Source organism: Sus scrofa, chromosome 8 (assembly GCF_000003025.6).
Source record: "Sus scrofa isolate TJ Tabasco breed Duroc chromosome 8, Sscrofa11.1, whole genome shotgun sequence".
Classification (NCBI taxonomy): Eukaryota; Metazoa; Chordata; class Mammalia; order Artiodactyla; family Suidae; genus Sus; species Sus scrofa.
Window position 1 is genome coordinate 40,869,976 of NC_010450.4, and position 20,436 is coordinate 40,890,411.

The window sequence follows — 20,436 nt, forward strand, 5'->3', positions numbered from 1 at the left end:
ATCTGATGGACTGACAGAAAACCCAAACATGAGGAAGGAACTGTAACTCACTAAGAGAGTATGGTGGTTTGCCCAGAGCAGTCAGACAAGGCAGGGCATCCAGCCAAGTCCAGAGATTCAGGGCAGACTCCAAATGAGCCTGAGCTAACAAGACAATATCTCTTGTTTTCAACCCTGTGCAAATTATAAACACAAGAGGATGTGGCCATTATGTTATGTTCCCCCAAACCCCGCTCATTTAGCTGGGGCTTGAGCTGCTACATAATACTAAGGGCAGACAGTGGAGGGAGAACCTCAGCCTTCATTCTGGGGCCAAGATTTAAAAGGATCCACAGTGAACCCAGTAACCTACTAGTTATCCTTATTGAGCCAAGTGTCTCTCACCCCAAAAGACACTGATTTAGATCCTAGTCCTAGATCTGATGTGGGCAAATCCTTTAACCTCTGAATACATCCTTGTGGAAATAACAGTTATGGGGCGGGGGGTGGGGGGAGTCCTATCTAGCTTCTAAAACTGTGCAGATCCAATATCACAACGTATTTAAGAGTCTTTGTAAACTCTAAAGTGCTGCGCAGAGGTAAGAAAGAGGTGCTGTTAGGCATCTACCTAGAACACTGGCATTCTTCTTTCAATTGTGTGTCTTGTATTGACTGAGCATCTACCATGCCAAGCACTGTTCTCAGTGATGCCAATGGACATAAATATCTTCTAGGAGCTTTCATTCTAGCAGGGAGATTCAGACAATAGACACGGTACAGTATACAGTATGTTGGAAAGTGATAAGTACCAATAGAGAACAAAATAGAGTGTGGCAAAGGGGGTGAAAGTATAGAGGACACAACAGGAGCTTTGGTATTTTTTTCTTTTTTTTTTTTTTAGGAGTGCACCTGCATCATATGGAGGTTCCCAGGCTAGAGGTGGAATCAGAGCTGTAGCTGCCAGCCTACACCACAGCCACAGCAACACCAGATCCGAGCTGTGTCTGGACCAACACCACTGCTCATGGCAACACTGGATCCTTAACCCACTGATCAAGGCTGGGGATCGAACCCTCAACCTCATGGTTCCTAGTTGGATTCATTTCCCTTGTGCCATTATGGGAACTCCCCTGGTATTTTTTAAATAGTGAGAAATGACATTAGAGGGAAGACTGGAAGGGGAGGAAGTGAGCTTGCGGGGAAGAACTCTCAGCAGAGGTGAAGGCCAGGGCAAGAAATGGCCAGACAAGCAAGGAAAGTGGAGGAAGCAAGGAGACCAATAGCAGATCAAAGAAAAAGACAGGGTTAGATGGGGGGCTCTTGGCCATTGTAACATCTTTGGTTCTTTCTCTGACCTGATTTGACTACTATTTTTAGAGGCTCATCTGGTTGCTGGGTTGAGAACAGACTGTAGAGGCAAACCCTGGTCAGGAGGCTAGAGTGTGATATAGACCAGTGGAGGGGAAGGTTGAGAGCGGTCAGGTCCTGGATACCTTGAAAGGTAGAGCCCTTGAAATTTCCCAACGGATTAGGTGTACAGAGAGAAAGAACAGAGTCAAGAAAGAGTCCAAGAGTTTGGATCTGACCCTCCAGAAAATAGAGGTGCAAGCAATAGAGACGTGCTTTTGTGGAAGGAAGCTGGAAGTCCTCCCCCTTTTTTTCCTCGGAGTTGCAGGGCGTCTTCCTGCAAATGTAAAACTGGAAAGAGGAACAAAAGTAAGATGGTCTACTTGGTGACTGCTAGAGGGGCTGACCATTCACACTACTTCATTTCTCTGGATGGCAGTTTCTCTTGTAAGGTGAGAAGGGTCAGCTCGGTAATGGCAAATTTCCCTTTCATCTGCTAAATGCAAGAACCTAGATGTGGGAGTTCCCTTGTGATGCAGCAGTTTGCAGCAGTTTAAGTATTTGGCATTGTCACTGCAGCGGCTCCAGTCACGGCTGTGGTGCAGGTTCGGTCCCTGGCCTGGAACTGTCCACGTGCCACAGGCACAGCCAGAAAGAGAGAAAAGCAAAACAAAACATAGATGCAGCAACCAGCTATCACACTTTTCAAGATTTATTTCGTCCTTGCTTCCTTCCTTTCCCTCCTTCCTTTCTTTTTTTGTCTTTTTAGGGCCACACCTTTGTTACATGGAAGTTCCCAGGCTAGGGGTCCAATCAGAGCTGCAGCTGGCCTGCACCACAGCCACACCTACGCCAGATACAAGCTGCATCTGCAACCTATGCCACAGCTCACGGCAATGCCAGATCCTTAACCCACTGACAGAGGCCAGGGATCGAACCCACATCCTCATGGATACTAGTCAGGTTTGTTACTGCTGAGACCCAACAGGAACTCCCAAGCTTTCTTTGATTTATTTGTTCTTAAAAAAAAAAGATCTCAATAAGGAAATTCAATCTTTGAACATGTCCTTTTCGGTTGAAAATAAAATTATTTTGTGATCCTAGTTAGAACTTCAAAAGAAGAAACTTAATGAAACAGCCTTCTTAAAAAAAAAAAAAATTATGTCCTGCAGGTGTTTATACAGTATCTTGTTCCAGGGAGGTACATGGCTAATCAGGAAACATATTTCCTGTCTTATTAAGCCCTCCATACCCCTCTGCTTGAGGGCAGAAACCAAAATTTATATTTGTATCATCAGCATTTGGCAGAGCAGTTACACACAAACAGAAAGCCCTGTGGAAACTCCACTTTGAGTGAGACAGGCTATCTTGTTCTCCTGGTTTGCCCAGCACCTAAGGCAGAGCCTGTCACACTGCAGGCACTCCATAAAGGCTCATTGAGTAAATGGATGGAGAGATGATCCAGAAGGGAGTGAAGAAAAGAGGGGATCCCCAGGAGGCAGTGCTCCCAGAGACCCTCCCACTTAGCACGCCCGGGCTTCAAAATGAGGTTCCCGTCCCCGCCCCCCTCCTCCTCTGGCTGGGCAGTTTCCAAGAGGGCCTGGCAGTGAGAGATGATGCCCAGGCTGTGGAGCTGCCCAAAAGGTGGGAGGGAGTGAGCAGTCGAGAGGCAGGTAGAATGAGCCGCGCGTCCCGCCCCCCACCCTCCAAACATTCTCTTCCACATCCACAAACTCAAACACTCACCACTCCTACTCTTCACATATACTCTGGAGCGCTCACACACGTGCTTCCACGAACGCACACACCCTGGCACATACTCATGGGACCCTACACTTTTCTCACACTCACATGCCCACTCATACACCCTCGCCAGCACATACATTCTCACACCCTCAGTCTAACCCTCACATTCTTATAGCCACACACTCCTATATTCACAGGCACACTTAGGCTTACAACCTCTCCACCCAAGCTCCTAAAACACCTACACTCTTCACTTTTACACTTACACCCACGCTGCTCATATTCACACTCCACAGCTCTTCACACACTTGCTGACATGCACATTCACTTGACACACACCCTCCCGCACACACCCATTCTCACGCTCATGCACGCTCACCCCGTCACCTTCTCACCCACGCCTCACTCGCGCGTGCGCAAACACGGAATCGCACTCCGGGCTAGCTCAGCCGCTCGCGCATGCGCAATTGCACCAGCTAGGAGGCGAGGCTGTTGTGTGGAGCTTGGAAGCTAGTGTGCTTGGAGTTTGGGGGCTGTTGCTCACGGAAGTGTTTTCAGGCAGTGGGTTCAATGTAATCTCTTAGAATCGCTTCGTTTTTCACAGAGAAATAAGTTAGCCAGGGAGAGGGGGAGACAGACACCGGAGAGTAGGTTGTGGTTCTCCCGTGGTGGCAGCCGGAGAGCTGGGGAGGAGCGGACGCACCCGCACCGTCTCAGAGCCTATTTACCCCAAACTGGGGAGCTGCCTTGAGGGCCTTGTACACACTCTGCCTCCCTCGGCTTCGCCCAGACCTGGAGAGCGGAGGGACTGAGCTCGGACTTCGGACAGACCCTGGCCGCGCAGATTGGTTCCCAGGCTCCCGTCCCTGTCACCCCGAGGACACAGCGCGAGAAGTTGTGGGCTAAGGTGAAAAGGGGGAGGGTCTTAGAAAGTCCTCAGTTTAAATCCTTCTGCCATTTCTGAGCTGTGTGGTCTTGGACAAGTTGCATAGCCTCTCTGAACCTCATTTTTCATATCTGTAAAATGAGGGATTAATTGCTCAACAAATATTTATTCCACTTCTAATATATACTGAACGTTTTATATCACTAGCGAATGAACAGACCCTTCTTGCAGGGGAAGTAATCAACGAGGGGAGGTAATCAACCAGGACTGAAATAAGCCTGCAGACATTTGTATTGACTATGATGAAGGCCTTTGAAGTAAATGAGTAAGATGTTGCTTTTGCTTGTTCAAATGTCTTTCAGCACTTTCTATGTTCTGGGAGAAAGTGAATAAAAATAATCACATTCCCTCTCATCCCAATTCCAGACTGTGCCCCTTCTGTCACATAAGCCACATTAGACTAGCCATTGTAACATTAACCCAGGAGTGGACAATAAACAAATGAGAAATAATAAAAATGCCTACCTCACAGGGTCATGAAAAATGAAATAATGCATTAAAGGCTTAACTCATAGCTGGGCATATAGTAGGTGCTCAATAACTGCTAGATATTAGGAAATAGTATTGCCGAGTGCCTACAATTCCAGGCTTCTACATTCTGCAGACAGTCGGAATCCTGTCTGTGTCATCTTTAGCTGTATTATCTTGGATAAGCCTTTGAACTTTAATAAGACTCAGGATTCTCATTGGAGAAACAACCATAAAAATGGAGCTTTATCCAGCAGGGCAGTTTCACAAGTTAAATGAGGTCTTGTGGGCAAGGCTCTTGATTTAGGGCAAGGCACACAGTGAGAGCTGGAGATGTGATGGCTACAGAGATTGCCATACCCTCTAATGGCAGCTGTTTACTGTAAAATAAGTCAGCAGAGCTGGAAGTTTCTTCAGGCCAAAGGAGCCTTGAAATTTGGGTCGGTCGTGGTCCAAAATAGGGGCTGCCAGGACAGGCCTTTGACTGGGGATGAGGAATGGGACGTGGCGTGGCAAGGTTCTCCTGGCAGGGCCAGGTTGACAGGATGGTTAAATGGTATCCCTGGAAACCGAGGGCTAGAGAAACTCCGGGCTGGACGCCTTTAGGGCGCAGACACTAGGCTGCAGAGGCGCCTTAGCAGGCAAAGCACAGCCTGGAAAAGGCGTGCTGGGGCCGGGAGGCGATTGGGCGTAGGCTTCTGCTTCCTGGCTTCTCACTACCTCATTCCCAAGCCTTAGGACCCATGGAGCTGCAGGTTGCTGATAATAACAAAAACTAGTTACGCTGCAAGTTCTTACCTATCACCAGGGCCGGTGCTAGGCTGTCCTTAGTTCCTAACAAAGACTAGAAAGCGGCGTGCATTTTTCTTATTTCACAGAGGTCGAAACAGATTCTTCTATCAATCTCCCTGGCCTCCTTTCCGTTCCTGCAATTAGTCAAAAGAAACTCTTCCCGCCTTTTGTGTGCACCCTTCGGCAGCCCGACACCACCCACCCCTCCTCCCACCACCCCCTGGTCCCAGGCTGATACCCACTTGTCCAGTAGGTCACTTCAGACTTGGGGTTTATCCACTCCCCAAAGCTGTGAGGGCTTTACTTTCATATTCACGCGGCCTTTTGTAATTCACCAACTCTGAGATGATTTGTCGATTTGACATACTGGAAACTCCCGGGGACCCACCTTGTGCAAAGGAATCCCGGAGCACCAAGCCTGGTGGATAGTAGGCACTCAAGACACACTTTCAACAACTACTAATTGCTGAATGAGGCTCAAAGTGGTTGCTATTATCGCGGATAACTGAGGGTATGTTTTACTTGCTCATTATTTCTCAACCCTCACCTGCCTCAGAACCATGTAGAAAGTTGGCTATGGTTTGTTTGTTTTTAATTTCAGCCTTCTGGCCACATCTTTAAATCAAAATCTCTAGAGCATTTGTAGTCTCCGGTTGATTTTTGTAGATGACCAAGATGGAACACCAGATAGGCCAGATTGCTGAAAAGTTATAAAGGTTCATTCTATTTTTGGTAACATTAAAAAACAAAACAACTGTCTCAAATCCCATCACTAAGCAGCTATTTAGGCCTAGCGCTTTCAGCAGCTTTAGGCCAAGGGAAGTGGAGAACTGACGCTAACTCAGCCCTCCCCTTACGCTCCCATCTCCTAGCTTCCAACCAAAAGAAAAAAAAAAAAAAGCCAACTTTGCAAAACGTAGTTTAAAAAAAAAAAAAAAAATGGCAAGCGCCAAGAGAACTGGAGAGGGAAGGAGGGAGGTGCAGCATTTGCTTCAATTATCCGGATAATTGTTCCCCACCTCAAACCATTGTTACTAAAATGAAACAATATTCTATTGGATGCAGTCTCGGCCTTTTCAGGCTTGCTCCCCGCGGCGTCTAGCACACGCTGGGCACGGAGTTGGCGCTCAATAAATTTTTTTCCGATGACAGAGGAGCGCTTTAAGGATGGGGGAGGGATGCCTCGTTGGGCTTCTGGATTTGGGGTGGACGAATATTAATTAAGGTGCAGCGGGAAGCAGAGAGGCTATGGAGCAGAGGGGATTGGGCACCGTCAAAACTCTGTTCTGTTCGGAAGGCTGTTCCTGAAATTCTCAGCCAAACTCCTCACTTCTTTCCCAGAACCTCCCCCACCCCCTTCTCCAAGGGCCGAATTGAACTCTTTCGCCTGCGGTGAGCACAAAGGCGAATTCAGGTTTCTCAAAGGCCCATCCGTTCTGAATAAACACTGGGGAAAGGCAAGATCATTTTTTGGTGCTGGGTGAGCAGCACAAGGCCCTCTCCAGGGACCGGCCTCTCCTGGCGGTGCATTCAAAGTAACAGTATTGGGGCAGCCCGAAGGGGCAGCTGAGCCCCTCGCCACTCAGCCAGCGCGGGAATGTGGGGGCTGACTCCCAAAAGCCCTTTTTCATCCGACTCTCGGCTTTTCAAGAGGAGCTTGGGTTCTCTGAGAGTGTGTATTTGCTAATTGCAGCCTCGACTTTAATGAGATTCTTTTAACTCCCCCAAGCCTGTATGCAGGTTACAGCCTTATCTGGGGACCTTCGTTTTCCACCCTGGCTACACATCCTGTGAACAATCGCCTCTCCGGCTCCTGAAAAGAGAGCGAGCGCCCCATTTCTGCTGAATGCACGTCTCGGTTCATCCAAAGCTGGCGGGCTTTTGATGGCCACAATGCAAGTTACGCCCAAAGAGTGTCTCTTTGGTCAGATCGACAACGCTTGGCTTCACGTTTGCAAGTTAAACGGGCAGAAACCCGGCTGAAACTCCCACGCCAGACGCCGCCGGGGACAGTTCCCTCCGCCCCGCTCGGGGCAGAACTGGCTAGTTGGTCCAGGCAGGGGGAGGAAAGAAGAAGGGGGAGTTGTTGGAAGGGGGAGCAGGGAAAGGGTCCTGATTCTCAGCCACCATCTAGAAGAATGAGGAGGGTCATTTTCTCTGGCATTTTCCTCATATATGTACATATTTTTCCCCATTTTGCTTTGTTGGCAGCTTTGCCCAAACAATAACAACAACAAAAAATCAAAAGAGAGCTTTTCCTCGTCTTCACCTAGGTAGCTGCTTTCCTCCAGCCCCTGAAAATGTGACTCTTTCAAAAAAAAAAAAATCAAAATTTATGATTATTCAAATGTTGGGGACTGTGAAAAGAGAGGAAGAAAGAGAGAAAATTAATATTGCAGCTGTTCTTCTGATTAATGAGAGATAATTGCTCATGAAAAGTCACCCCTGTGGCATTTTGTTGTCTCCTGGATCTTTGTTCTTTTCCACTATTATTGAGGACTTTCTTGAAGACTAAGCGGTTCTTTTCAATTTTTGGGTATTCAGAAAGGGTTGCCTGGTTACAGAGAATGGGGAAATCTCGGGCTATATCGGGTAAGATGTGCCACAGACAGCAATATCACAATGCCACTCGGAGAAAAGGATGGATACAAGTTAACGATGCGCTTTCAATAAAACATTCATAGACTTGTTCACGCTTTGATAATGACCTCATTAAAGGGAGCTGGGGGCAAGTAAGTCCTGTCTCCTGTTTGTGTTCGGCTAACAAAACCCAGCTTTGAGATCATTCATCGCTTTGGAAACTAATATGAAATCAATGTAAGAGGAGCAAATAAATCGAGGCAGCCCCGCTAACTCCTGGCTGTCCTGCCCTGCTCTCGGGCCGTTTGGTGCAGGAGAACCATGTAGCCAAATGCTGAGAGTGAGAGAAAAAAAGGACTGGGGTGAGGGCACAGGGCGGGTGTGTGTGTGGGGCACTTTGTCCAAAAAGTGGGAGTTACGGCAGGAAAAAAAAACACAAAACTGTAGGTCCATCAATGCATCAATGGGTCAGAACTCTAGGGCTAGTTGACTAAGTAATGCTAAGTCCATGCCCTTTACTTTCCCTGACTTTGCCTGGGAAAGGAAACTGGAAGGGAATGAAGGAAGAGGAACATGTGGGGTTCAGGTCTGATGTCCTCCCAGACAGGGGGGAAAGTAGTGGAAGACTTTCTAAAAGCTATATCCAAGAATTCAGATCTCAAGGTTGAGCTGCCAGGAAACTGCTCATCCAGACTCAAGTTGGAGAGTCCAGAGGCAAGAAGGTGGCACCTCTTAACTAGCTTTGACTTATTTTTTTTCTCAGTTGGGAGCAAGGGTGGGATGTCCTGACTGGGCAGGGATGGGGGATGGTGAGCGACAATTTTGTTACCTTCAAATCTGTGACGTCTTCTTGCACTTAAGGAAGACAAAGCCATCCTCTGTCATCTCCAACAAGGGGGGGGGGAATCAAAGGAGTTCCCCCCCCTTAAAAGAACTAATTTTCTCCTTGAATTATGAAAGTAATGGCTTAGGTAACAGCCTGTACTCTGTACCCGACTGCTTAATACCGAATAAATCCTTCCACGTGGCTCCCTGAGTCGTGGCAATTAGAGCTCATTATAGGCTCATAAGAGCTCTCATTTCAAGGATTACTTAATGGACGATGAAATTTTATCGGACAGGATCACTGAGAAATAAAATTGGGTGGCAGCAGGGGCACCATGAGGGCACGCCAACGGTCTGCCCAGGGTCCCTTTCTGTTCCGAATGTATCTGAGGTGCTGCTCTTCTGGGGAAGGGTAGGGCTGGGCAGGGGCAGCTGAAAAGCTGCCCAGTGCCATAGGAAGGGGGATGGTGGCAAGGCACAAGGCGGGAGGTGGGGGGCTGGCTTAAGAAGAAGGGGCTGGAGTGGAGGAAAGAGGGGTGAGAGAGGCAGAGGGAGGGAGGGGGAGAGAGAGAGAGGCTGAGAAAGCCAAGGAAAATGAAAGAGTGAGAAGAGAGACGCCAATGTGGAATATGACCCCAAAATATTTGCCCTTGGTGGGTCAAGCAATTAACTGAGTACCCTAATAGACAAATTTCTCAGACATGGTCTCCTTCCAGTCTCAGTATGACCCTAAGCCGCTGCTCCCCTTGCAGACCTAAGCAACCCCGTGGGCCTCTCACTTTTCTCAAAATTCCTCCGCACAGCAACGGGATGCTTCTGTAGTCAGACATAAATTGAGTTGAATGTTCAAGCATCATAATTAGGAGTCTCTAAAATAAAATGGTCCTCACATAAGCACAACTCCCAGAACACTAACACAGAAGTTTCCCCTGTGAGCAGAACTAGACCCACCACGGAGGAGATAGCATATTATAAAGTGAATTAGGAAATCAGGTCACCTTTCTGGACAATTTAGGCCCGTAAAAACATCCTGCCATTAAGCGCCTCCCAAGGGTTGAGCTGCTTCTTTGAGGCTGGTGTGATTCTGAGGAGACTGCTGGGATTCTCCTGTTGTGAGTGAGGGTGGGCTGGGCCAGGCCGGCTGGGTTGAGGCTGAGCCCCTGCGATGGCTGCAGCAAACCTTGTGGTGCAAAAGTAGTTACAGCTGAGCTGCCCTGAGTTAAGCCCTGAGACTCCTTAATTGTTGTCACAAGATGTTGGATTAGCACATTTCTGGAATAGCTGTCTGTTTACACTCTGGAGACCCACCGTCCACTAACCGCTTTCTAATTGAATTCTAATCACATTCAAATAGCTCAATAACCAGCCTCAGCTGCAATTCATAAAACTTTAATTGCCATCCATAAATCCTGGGCTCCCCAGAGCGGGCGTCCCTACAACTCAATTACACTTCTCTAGCAGGCAAGAGAGACGATGGTCACAGAGATGGAAAGGGGAAAGGAGAGGACAGAGTGAGAGCCGTGCCTCTGCGAAGCTGATGCTCCCCTAGGATTTGGGCCCTTGGTTCTCCCAGGTGGCGAGAGACCGTCCCCAAGTTTCTTAGCACCACTGTGATCTCAGGCCTGAAGGCAGCTATTTGGGGGAAAGGACTGAACTTGTATGTGCTGCTTTGCCCTCCCTACTCCAGCCAGATGTCACTAGGGCAGCCTTGCCATCCCTGAAAGATCAACAACGCCTATCTGGGCAGTCACCTTCTCCCATATAGCCACTGATACACCCATCCTCCACTGGACCCTATACCACTCAGAGGCTTCCTCTATCAAGCCATTGCTCCCATCCTGAGGTAGGATTCATTGACTGGCTCAATTCCCTTCAGCCGTTTTGGGCTTTAAAAGGGGTGCATAGGGGAGAGTGCTCCCTGGTTAGCCTGATAGCTACTTGAGATCTGTAAACTGCAAAAGGGCAGAAGTTGGGAAAACCCAAAGTGAAGGCTTCCCTCAGCCCATGCCCAGGCTCCAGAAGGGCTGGGGTTTGGTCCTCTCTCCAAAGTCCTTGTGATGGAGTTTGTTATGGTTGGCCTGGAAATGCAGCTGTGGACCCACTTGGAGAAAGAAAAGAGTGGCCTTTCAGTGTCTCTCTTGGTAAGTTTAAGGTTAGGAAGAGGCACAAAGAAGGGTCATTGATCTGAGTGGCCCCAGGAAAGCCTCAAGTGCAAAGGCAGTTTAGAGCTTCTCAAACATCAGAATGAAAATCTCGGTGGCTTCTTAGCTGGGAGGCCTTACTTTATAACCCAGGATCCCTCACCAGTTAACCACCTGAATGACCTTGGCCAAGTCCAAAAGCTGAGAGACTGTGTGTGTGTGTGTGGTGTGTGTGTGTGTGTGTGTGTGTGTGTGTGTCTCTACCCCAAGCTGCACTCTGGGACTGGGCAGCTGCCAGTCCACCTCCTGCACAATCCGGCTCTAAACCTCAGGCCGTCACTCTATGGTGTCTTATCCACGACCGACACAGAGCAGGGAGTACGGGGCCTTCCTACTAGAAAGGCTTCAAGGTCCCCACCAGGTGCGCTTTGCGGCCGAGCTCTAGGAGGAGCTGGGCTGGGGCCCAGGCTAGGGAGAGGGCCAGGAGGGAGGATGCAGCTCTGTGATTTCTCTGGAAAGCGTGGAGAAGAGGGGGAGGAGGCCGGCCTCCCCGCGAAATTAACAAAACCTACACTTTGCAAAGTCTCCCCCATCCCCCTCCTCCAAGTCCTTCCCTGCCGCGCGCCCGCCCCTCCTCGCCGTTTCTGTTGTGACTCTGGCAGCCTATCCCGAGGGTGGGGAGCTGCCGAGGAGCCTGAGCCGAACCGTACTCGGCAGCATCACGTGTCGGGGTGGGGGCTATAAAATCCCGGAGCTGGGGCGTCGGGCGGGGGACGTGAGGACCAGACCTCTCCAGGGACCCCTTTGTTCACAGCCCAGACTCCGACACCTCCGCGTCCCCAAGGGCTTGACCGCCTGCGTCCGCGCCGCGCCCGGGGCAGAGGCTCAGGACAGGAGAGGGGAGGGGGCGCCACGGCCGACCAGGCCCTCCAGCCACGAACCCCTCCCGACATGTCGCGCTCCTTCTATGTCGACTCGCTCATCATCAAGGACTCCTCACGGCCCGCGCCCTCGCTTCCTGAGCCGCACCCCGGGCCAGATTTTTTCATCCCGCTGGGCATGCCATCCCCGTTGGTGATGTCCGTGTCTGGGCCCGGCTGCCAGTCCCGCAAGAGCGGCGCGTTCTGCGTTTGCCCGCTCTGCGTCACTTCGCACCTGCACTCCTCTCGGGGACCCGCGGGCTCCGGAGGCGGGGGCGCAGGGACCGGGAGTGCAGGGACCGGGGGTGGCGGGGCGGCGGGAGCCGCTGGGGCCCTGCCCCTGCTCAAGAGTCAGTTTTCTTCGAGTCCTGGGGACGCACAGTTTTGCCCGCGCGTGAGCCACGCGCACCATCACCACCATCCGCCGCAGCACCACCATCACCACCACCAGCCCCAGCAGCCCGGCTCGGCTGCCGCCGCGGCGGCAGCGGCGGCGGCGGCGGCGGCAGCGGCGGCCTTGGGGCACCCGCAGCACCACGCACCTGTCTGTACCGCCACTACCTACAACGTGGCGGACCCGCGGAGATTCCACTGCCTCACTATGGGTAGGGCGGGGTCTCTGGGCACCTGCGCCGGGAGCAAACTTTCCGCCTTCGGTGGAGGAAGTGGGCGCTGGCGGGGGTGGGGGGCGGGTGGAGGGAGGAGGGGCTTTTAGTGTAGCTGTTGAGTCGTCCCCAGAAGTTCCACGAAGGTGAAAGTTAGCCTTGCCAGCCTCTTCTTGCAGCCGGGTGCGCTTCACGCTCGGCACCTGGTGCTCAAGTCTTACATAATATCGGGGCCTTTGGGACTTCGAACTTGAGGGCTGAGAAACCGGATGGTTAACTGACTGAGATCCGGGGTGAGTGTATTTGAACTTAAGTGTGGCATTCCGGCGTCGGCGCTGGTTAAAAGCATTTCGATGCTTTTGGCTAAGCCTGTCCGTCTGCCTTTCCGGTGGGTTTGAGGGGAGCCGACCGGACAACGCAACCCCACCCCCACTAACTTCAATCCTCTGACTTTACCTCCCATCAAAGTCTTTCACTCGCTCTAGGAGTCACTATTCTTCCCGACTAAGTTCTCTCTAGGCGCCTCTGTCCTTCCCGGCTAAGTAACGATGTGTCTTGAAATGAGAAAGTTCGAGGGATGGATACAGGTGTTTGGTTGAGCTTCGCGGGTGGGTCCTTGAGAAGCATCCTTTCTAAGGGATGGCACGTGGGGTGGGCCGCCACACCCGAGAATTACCTCTTTGCCCTTTCTTGGCCCATTTTGCAGGGGGCTCGGACGCCAACCAGGTACCCAATGGCAAGAGGATGAGGACCGCATTCACTAGCACGCAGCTCCTGGAGCTCGAGCGGGAATTCTCTTCCAACATGTACCTGTCTAGACTCCGGAGGATCGAAATCGCCACGTACCTGAACCTGTCGGAGAAGCAGGTGAAAATCTGGTTTCAGAACCGCCGGGTGAAGCATAAGAAGGAAGGGAAGGGCACGCAGAGGAACAGTCACGCGGGCTGCAAGTGCGTCGGCAGCCAGGCGCACTACGCGCGCTCGGAGGATGAGGACTCCTTGTCGCCGGCCTCGGCCAACGATGACAAGGAGATTTCCCCGTTATAAGGGAGGGCGCTTTCGCCACACGCCCGCAGCAGCCCTCACAATGCCTACAAGGCAGGCACCCAGGAGCCCAAATCCTCGCCCTTCCGCTGGTCTCACCTGGGGAAGGTGGAGCCAAGCGTTCCCCGGGGGTGTAAGTGCCGGGACTGACCCTTCACGTTTTCTCCTTCGCCTGTTTGTTTGGGGCTCCACTCGCAGTTATAGGTCTTTTTTAAAAAAAATGTAAATAATCTAGATTCAACTCAGTCTTATGTAACAGAAAAAACCCGGACTGGTTTAAGTTTAAAACTATATGTGGGTTTTTGAAAACGCATATTATTTTCCTTTCCCTGTCTTTCAGAACGTGGTGAGAACACGAGGTTTCGTGATAATTTTTTGTTTTTGTTGTTTTCATGAAAGTATTGAACTGCAAATAACGTAGAAAATTAAACCCTGTAGGTCTTGCTTCCTGAAAACTTGCTTGGGGAGAGTTTAAAATCCAAGTTGCTGGAAGTCTCCTTGTGAATAGTTTTATATAAAATTTATATTTATATTTATTTAAATAAATGGCACAAAATCAAGGTTTTAAATCCATGATGTTTGCTCTCACCTTCTTCCCTTGTCTTCTCTCCCCCCCACATGGACAGGATTAAAAAGTGAGAATTTAAGTGTTCCTGTTGTGGCTCAGCGGTTAACGAATCTGACTAGCATCCATGAGATTTTGGGTTTGATCCCTGGCCTCGATCAGTGGGTTAAGGACCTGGTGTTACCATGAGCTGTGGTGTAGGTCGAAGATGCTGCTCCGATCCTGCATTGCTGTGGCTGTGGTATAGACCAGCAGCTGCAACTCTGATTTGACCCCTTGCCTGGGAACTTCCATATGCTGCAGGTGTAGCCTAAAAGGAAAAAAAAAAAAAAAAGAATTTAGAGCAAACTGGTGGCTAGAACTTGGAAATGTGGGTCTCTTGGTTGAGAGAGTTTATGGTTCTATAGACTCTCTGTGTCACAGAAACTTCTGCCAAGAAGACACCTTGGTGATGCCACCTACCAGACAGTACTCCCCATTCTTTTTTTTTCTTTTTTTAAAGGTATAGTTAATTTACAATGTTATGTTAGTTTCAAGTGTAGAGCAAAGCAATATATATCAATAGGTAGATATATATATAGAGAGAGAGATTCTTTTTTTCAGGTTCTTTCCCATTATAGGTTATTACAAGATATTGAGTATAAATACTTCCTGTTCTTAAAATAGCTCACTTCCTCACAATTGACAGGATAAATCACTCCATTTAGAGTGACACTGACAATTCATGACAGACTATCCTTTCGATTTATTTAGCAGGTAAAGGCAAAAATCCCTTACCTAGAATTTATTTTCTGTGTCAGTCCTACTCCCCTTTTTTCCCCTCTCCATCTCTCTCAGTCCTAAAACCTGAGTTGTGTGAAGGAATCTGGACGGTAAGAATTGTTTTAGGAAGAGCAACAATCCATCAAGCAGGTTGGAAACAAATACATGGAAACTTACAAATGATGCTACAAGTGACCAGAAACAATACCATTTTTGCCTGTTTGTCTGGCTGAGAAATTAACGCGTTCCCACCACTGCGGAGACAATTACAGTTCAGGGATAGCTCATTATTTTGTCCAAAGACTTACATTCTCACTTTTCCAAAATAGCTCAGAGATGCCTTTGAACTTTCAATTGGTTTAGTTTTTTTCTGGTCTCCCTGACTTTAACCTAGATTGGTTCCATTGTATTCCCTTTCTTCCCAACACTCTGTGGAGTTAATTCCTGCAAGCCTGGCCCTGGAGATTTACTCTGGCTCTCTCAGCCCAGCTAGGTTCTGTCCTTTAAGGGGAGTGTGAAACTGGAAACATGGAAACTAGGAGATCTCATTCCCTGCCAGCTGAGTCCCACAGACACCTACTGGTGTTATTTCTGATTATTTTCTGTAAAGCTGCCACCCAAGAGATCCAAGCCATAGAAACTGTTTACAACACACATACACACACTTCTTTAGGTCTGTAGGAACTGAAACCTCGCCAGGTGGGGTTGGGGCTCTTACAGGGTAGTGAGGAGGAGGGAGGACGTGACACATTTCCCTGCCCAGAGACTCTCTCTGACACTCTATTTCCCTCTCTCTAACACACACACACACACACACACACACACACACACACACACACACCCCGCTCCAGAGGCTCAGGAGAAGGCAAGTCCCCTTCTAGAGAGCCTGTTGTCAACCCTCTTTCTGGTGCTGGCCAGGGCAGGGGCGGTGGCGGGAGAGGCTGGATGGTGTATTCTGAATGGGGAGCTGCCACTGCTTTGTACAGTGACCTGGGCCTAGTCCTGGTGCAGTGGTTGCTGCAGGAAGTGATCGCAGGAGCCTGGGAAGCTCAGGCTCTGGATTGATTTCTCTCTCCCCCAAGCAGAGCCCTGGGCCTGCCTGCCTCAGAGAAGGGGAAAAGGCACTTGCCCACTGCTTTTCCCTAAGATCCCACCTCTGTCCTTCCCAGAAGACAGGCCACTCCAGGCAGCAGTACAGGGGTGGGAGGAAGGGAGTTTAGAAGCACAAAGAACGAGCTTCTAAGGGAGAATTCCTTTGCAGGAAATAACAGGAAGGCCAAAGAGCCCTGGCTGCACCTCCCCAAGCTCCTGCTCAAAGCGAGCCTCATCTGGGCAGTGGACATACAACCCCCACCCCCTCCCATCACCAAACAACCTGGCCTCTCTGTGGCCCCCGCTCTCAGCCCTGGCCCTTCCCAAGTCCCTACCCAGTTGGGACCTGAGCCTCTACACCTTGCCCAACTGCACCCACCCCCACCTCAGGCCCTGCTCACCCAGAGCACAGAGCCACCCAGTTGCAACCCCTGATCCTGCACCACACCCAGATCCACTGCTGGCGCAGAAGACGCAATGCCAGCCCTCCTTGCCTGCTCTTGGTCTGCTTGGATGGTCTCAGTTCTTCTCCTTCCTGTCTTCGGGGAAACTCTTTAGGGTAGAGATAATAAATAGTGGATCCCGCACCAGAAGGCAAAAAGATTCAGGCAAAGATGTTGGACATTCTCCAAAGAAAGGTTCTCCAGTGATCTCAGGGACATCCTTGTTCTAGGACATTCAGAGCCTGGTGAATCTTCTTGCCACTTTCAGAATGGATCATGAGGTCTCCGTATCTACTATCTTACACCTCTCTACCCCCCATCCCCTAAATCAATGGGATGTTTTTTAAGTTTGACATAAGGCCTTGGGAATCTGATGTTAAGGCTTAGTTTCACCTTAGGTTCAGAACATCTAGGCCAACACTCAGATGCACAAATACTCTGCTAAGCAATCTTGATATCAAGCACTCTAAGAGTGTGTGGGGTCACCTATTTTTCTACCCGAGAAGCACTAGATGCTAGCTGTTCAATATACTCCACTCAAAACACAGAATTCTGTTCTTCCAAAACATAGCCTTTTAAGGAGCCTATAACTACATGATGGAAAGAGAGAAAGAGAATGAAAATGAGAGTTAGAAATTAGGACCTTTTCGCTAAGAGGAAAGAAGGGAGCAGCAGGGACTATTCATGTGGACGCGTCCGCTCCTTTAAATAGGAAAAGAGCTGGGGTTTGGGGAGGATGGACAGCAGGAAGAATGACCTCCTGCCATTGTGTCTTGACCCAGTCCAGACATTCCCAGCAAAGAGAGGAGCAGAAACCTTTCCCCCTCACACCCACCCACTCAGTGACTAACACCAGCCCAAGGCCAAGGGCCTAACAATGATAGTGACACTAGGCAAGCCTTCTTGATTATAAACTAGGCTCCAGGCAGAAGGGACCATTCCAGGTGTTCATGGGCCCAGGTAATAGAGACACTGGTGTTATTAGACCTCACCCCTCTTCTTATTTTGAAGTAGCCATTGTAGTTTACTCCCCCCTTCCTGTGTGCCCCTGCCCCCAGCATATTCTCCCAAGGATATCTGAAGATAATTTAGGAGAAACAAAAGCTTTGAGATGCAAAATCTTTGATTTCTGTCTTCCTCCTTCCCCCCATCACTCCTGCTCCTCATCAATGCTGCCCAGTTATATCCAATGGGGTCAGAAACGCAGTTTGCTTAGCCCACTCTGACTATAGTGAGAGAATTGCCAGAAAGGTGATTGTTCAAACTAAATGTAGTCACAGAGGGCAACAGGATCTGTGCGTGTATGTGTGTTTGTGCATGTATGCATATGTGTGTGTTGGGTGGGGGGACTCTATTGGTAGTGGTTGTATATGTGGAAAGAAAAGGGTTTTTTTTTTTTTTTTTTACCAAAATCGTTTTCTTTTCTTTCCTCTTCCTTCCTTCCTTCCTTTCCTCCCTTGCTCTTTTTTTCTTCCTAGTTCTATCTCTCCTGCAGTTTCCACTTTTTTTTTTTTTTTGGTCTCTCTTTTTTTAGGGCCACACCTGTGGTATATAGAGGTTCCCAGGCTAGGGGTCTAATCAGAATTGCAGCCACCAGCCTACGCCACAGCTCATGGCAACGCCAGATCCTTAACCTACTGAACGAGGCCAGGGATCGAACCCGCAACCTCATGGTTCCTAGTCAGATTTGTTTCCACTGCGTCACAACGGGAACTCCACTCATTTTTGATGTCACTACTTAAGAGATTTCTTTGAGGGAGGTGGGAAAATGCCTAGAGTTGGGCTAGCCAAGGGGGAAAAAGGCTGAACAACAAGGCAAGACAGAGAGCCCTGGGTAAGATCTCAAGGGTGTAAGGAGGCGGTAAGAATGACACTTCCAATAGAACCTATTTGCTAGAGGAAATTGGGTTTAAAGGAGCAATCACTGCTTTAAAAGGAGCTCCTCCCATCCTCTCCAAACACAGCCTAAAGCTGTCCTAGACATGAATGCAGCTCAGTGCATCAAAGCAATTGTTCCTATTTTCATTATTCACAGGGAATCTTTGAATGTACCTGTTAAGGTGACAGACCTCTTAAAAGGGAACATTTTTTCCTTGCAATTAAATGGTGCATTTACTAGGCTTCTATTAACATAATTTAATATAAATCTATTTTATAAATCTTTAGGCTCACATTACTGAAAATTGAGCTTCTCTGAAAAAAAGTGCCCACGTCTCTTCCCTAAATCAGATGGAATAGAATCCAAAAACTTGCTATTCTAAGCCAGCTGGAAATATGAAAAGTAGAGGAATCTTTTGTATTGTCTTTTGTTAACGGTGGAGGTAGGAAGAAAAGAGTCAGCTTGTCTCACAGAAGATAAGAGATTCCAGAGGAGCACAGGGCTCCTCACCCAAGGCCCTGGAACTTGAAGTGGGTAACACAAGCTAGAACTGGGAGGGAGCATCAAGAACAGGAACTTAAGAGATCCCAGAACAGAGGTGAATCAGAGCTCACACGGGAAAAATCACAACCAACCCTGACTCAGATTTGGAAGCAAGCTGCTTCTGTTCGGGGAGGGAAAAAATGCAAAGCCTGTGAGTCCTCACAGTCCCTACTCCACGTGGAAGTAGATGTCCTTGTCTGTTCCCATAGCTGGACCCCTTGTTCTCAAGTACACCCTCCAAAAGCTTGGGCACGCCATAGTCTCTGAAAATGGTGTTTTGTGTGCGCTTATAATGATGTCAATGCCTGCCCTTCTGCACTGGGCATTGCTTTTCTTCAAGCAGAGCCCTATGTTTTCCTGAACCCTTGTCCTACCTTTGTTGAGTCTTCCAAATCCCAAACCCAGGAAGGCCCCAGGGGCTCCTCTGAGTGAATCCCGACAGATCGGAAGTGTGTGCTGTGTGCTTAGGAAAGTAACTAGTTTCAGATTAATGAAGCAGTGACAATTTCAATCTGCTTAAAGGCGGAGGTTGGCACTGCCCAGGCCTGAGCGTGGGGAGCTCGCCAGGCTGGGCTTTATATTGTCCGCTTTTCTGAAGAGCAGACAAAGATGGATAGAGAGACATTGAAAAGCAGGGGGCGTATTTCAAACAGCCCCATAAAGAGGGCTGTCACTTTAAGACAAGAACCATAGTGCTTTGATGACTTTGTATTAGCTGCCCCATTTCAAATAAGGAACTCAAGTCTCTAGGGAGAGGGAGGAAAAAGGAGACGGAGGGAGAGGGAGAGGAAGAGGGAGAGAGAGGGAGAGAAACAGAGATGTAGCGATATTTAGCCTTTGTGAGCGTTGCAGCGGGACTAATTCTTAGGCAACTATTTGGTTTCTGAAGTTCAGGAAGAAACAGCCCACAGCAGGTGCAGAAAAAAAAGGCAGGTGGAAGCTGCTCCTTATGGGAAAGCTCCCTGCCCATGGGCGGCAGCGCGCTCGGAGGAGTCGAAGCCAGCTTGGCCTCGGTTTGCTGGGAGGGGCTCGAGAGCGTCGCGCAGCTCTGCCGGCCCCAGGCCGCTGAGGATTATAATGGAAATTTTTGAGAGCGTGAAAGAGAAATAATAGGAAGGAGGGGGAGGGCAGGCTTTTGGAGTCCACCTTCACAAAGCCTAATTTAAATTGTTTGGGGTCAAGCAGCAGCAAGCCACCTCCCCCTTTTCCTCCTTAATTAATTAATGACCACGATTAATTATTAGGGCTTGCATCTCAAGACTTCAAAACACCTTCCCTCAGGGGCTGATGAGTTGCTTGAGCCAGGCACGTGGTTCTAACTTGGGAGAAGAAAGCTGAAAGTTGGCAGCGTTGTCTGTCCCTGTATCTGCTTCCCTCTCATTCTCTGCTTCTGCTGTTTTTTTTGGTTTTGTTTTGTTTTCTCTCTCTTGTTCTCGTTCTGCCTTGTGTGTCTCTGTCTCTTCAATATCTCTGCCTTTTGTTCACCAAGCCAATCTCCCCATCCTCCTCCAATCTCCTTTGCCCCTGGCTCAACTCTCCCAACTCCAGGGTTCCAGCGAGAGGGGAGGGTGCCCAAGCGGCCCTTACCTAGGGCACCTGCAGCTCTGAATCTCACTGGGTCCTAGTGGCAGGAAGTGAGCGGGTAGCACTAAGACTGGATCACAAGTTATTGACAGCCTTTTTTTTTTTTTTTTTTTTTCTTCTCATACCAAAGAAACCCTTTTTTCTTTCTTTTTTTTTTTTTTTTAAGGACCCGAGA

The 20,436-nt window shown here is 49.2% G+C and overlaps 1 protein-coding gene and 1 long non-coding RNA gene across 3 annotated transcripts; one reads left to right on the forward strand and one right to left on the reverse strand.

The window, feature by feature from the left end:
- On the reverse strand, nt 3,107-9,831 carry LOC110262089. The gene is made up of 3 exons (XR_002346634.1): nt 9,682-9,831; nt 5,285-5,412; nt 3,107-4,089 (listed from the first exon to the last, which is right to left on the reverse strand). It is a non-coding gene; the product is annotated as an uncharacterized LOC110262089 (long non-coding RNA).
- On the forward strand, nt 10,118-13,953 carry GSX2 (GS homeobox 2). Of its 2 annotated transcripts, none has more exons than XM_003128986.4 (3): nt 10,118-10,824; nt 11,639-12,349; nt 13,056-13,953. In XM_003128986.4, the coding sequence occupies exons 2-3, from the start codon at nt 11,776-11,778 to the stop codon at nt 13,394-13,396; spliced, it is 915 nt and encodes a 304-aa protein (XP_003129034.1). In that variant the 5' UTR covers nt 10,118-10,824; nt 11,639-11,775; the 3' UTR covers nt 13,397-13,953. The 2 variants fall into 2 exon arrangements, with proteins under 2 accessions (XP_003129034.1, XP_020956922.1); XM_021101263.1 differs by having other exon boundaries at nt 10,118-10,526.

What these genes read in the sequence shown, in the direction of transcription:
- GSX2 (XM_003128986.4), top strand. Translation starts at nt 11,776, where the DNA reads ATGTCGCGCTCCTTCTATGTCGACTCGCTCATCATCAAGGACTCCTCA. An exon ending in ATTCCACTGCCTCACTATGG is followed by an intron (nt 12,350 to 13,055) that starts GTAGGGCGGGGT and finishes CCCATTTTGCAG; the next exon opens with GGGGCTCGGACGCCAACCAG.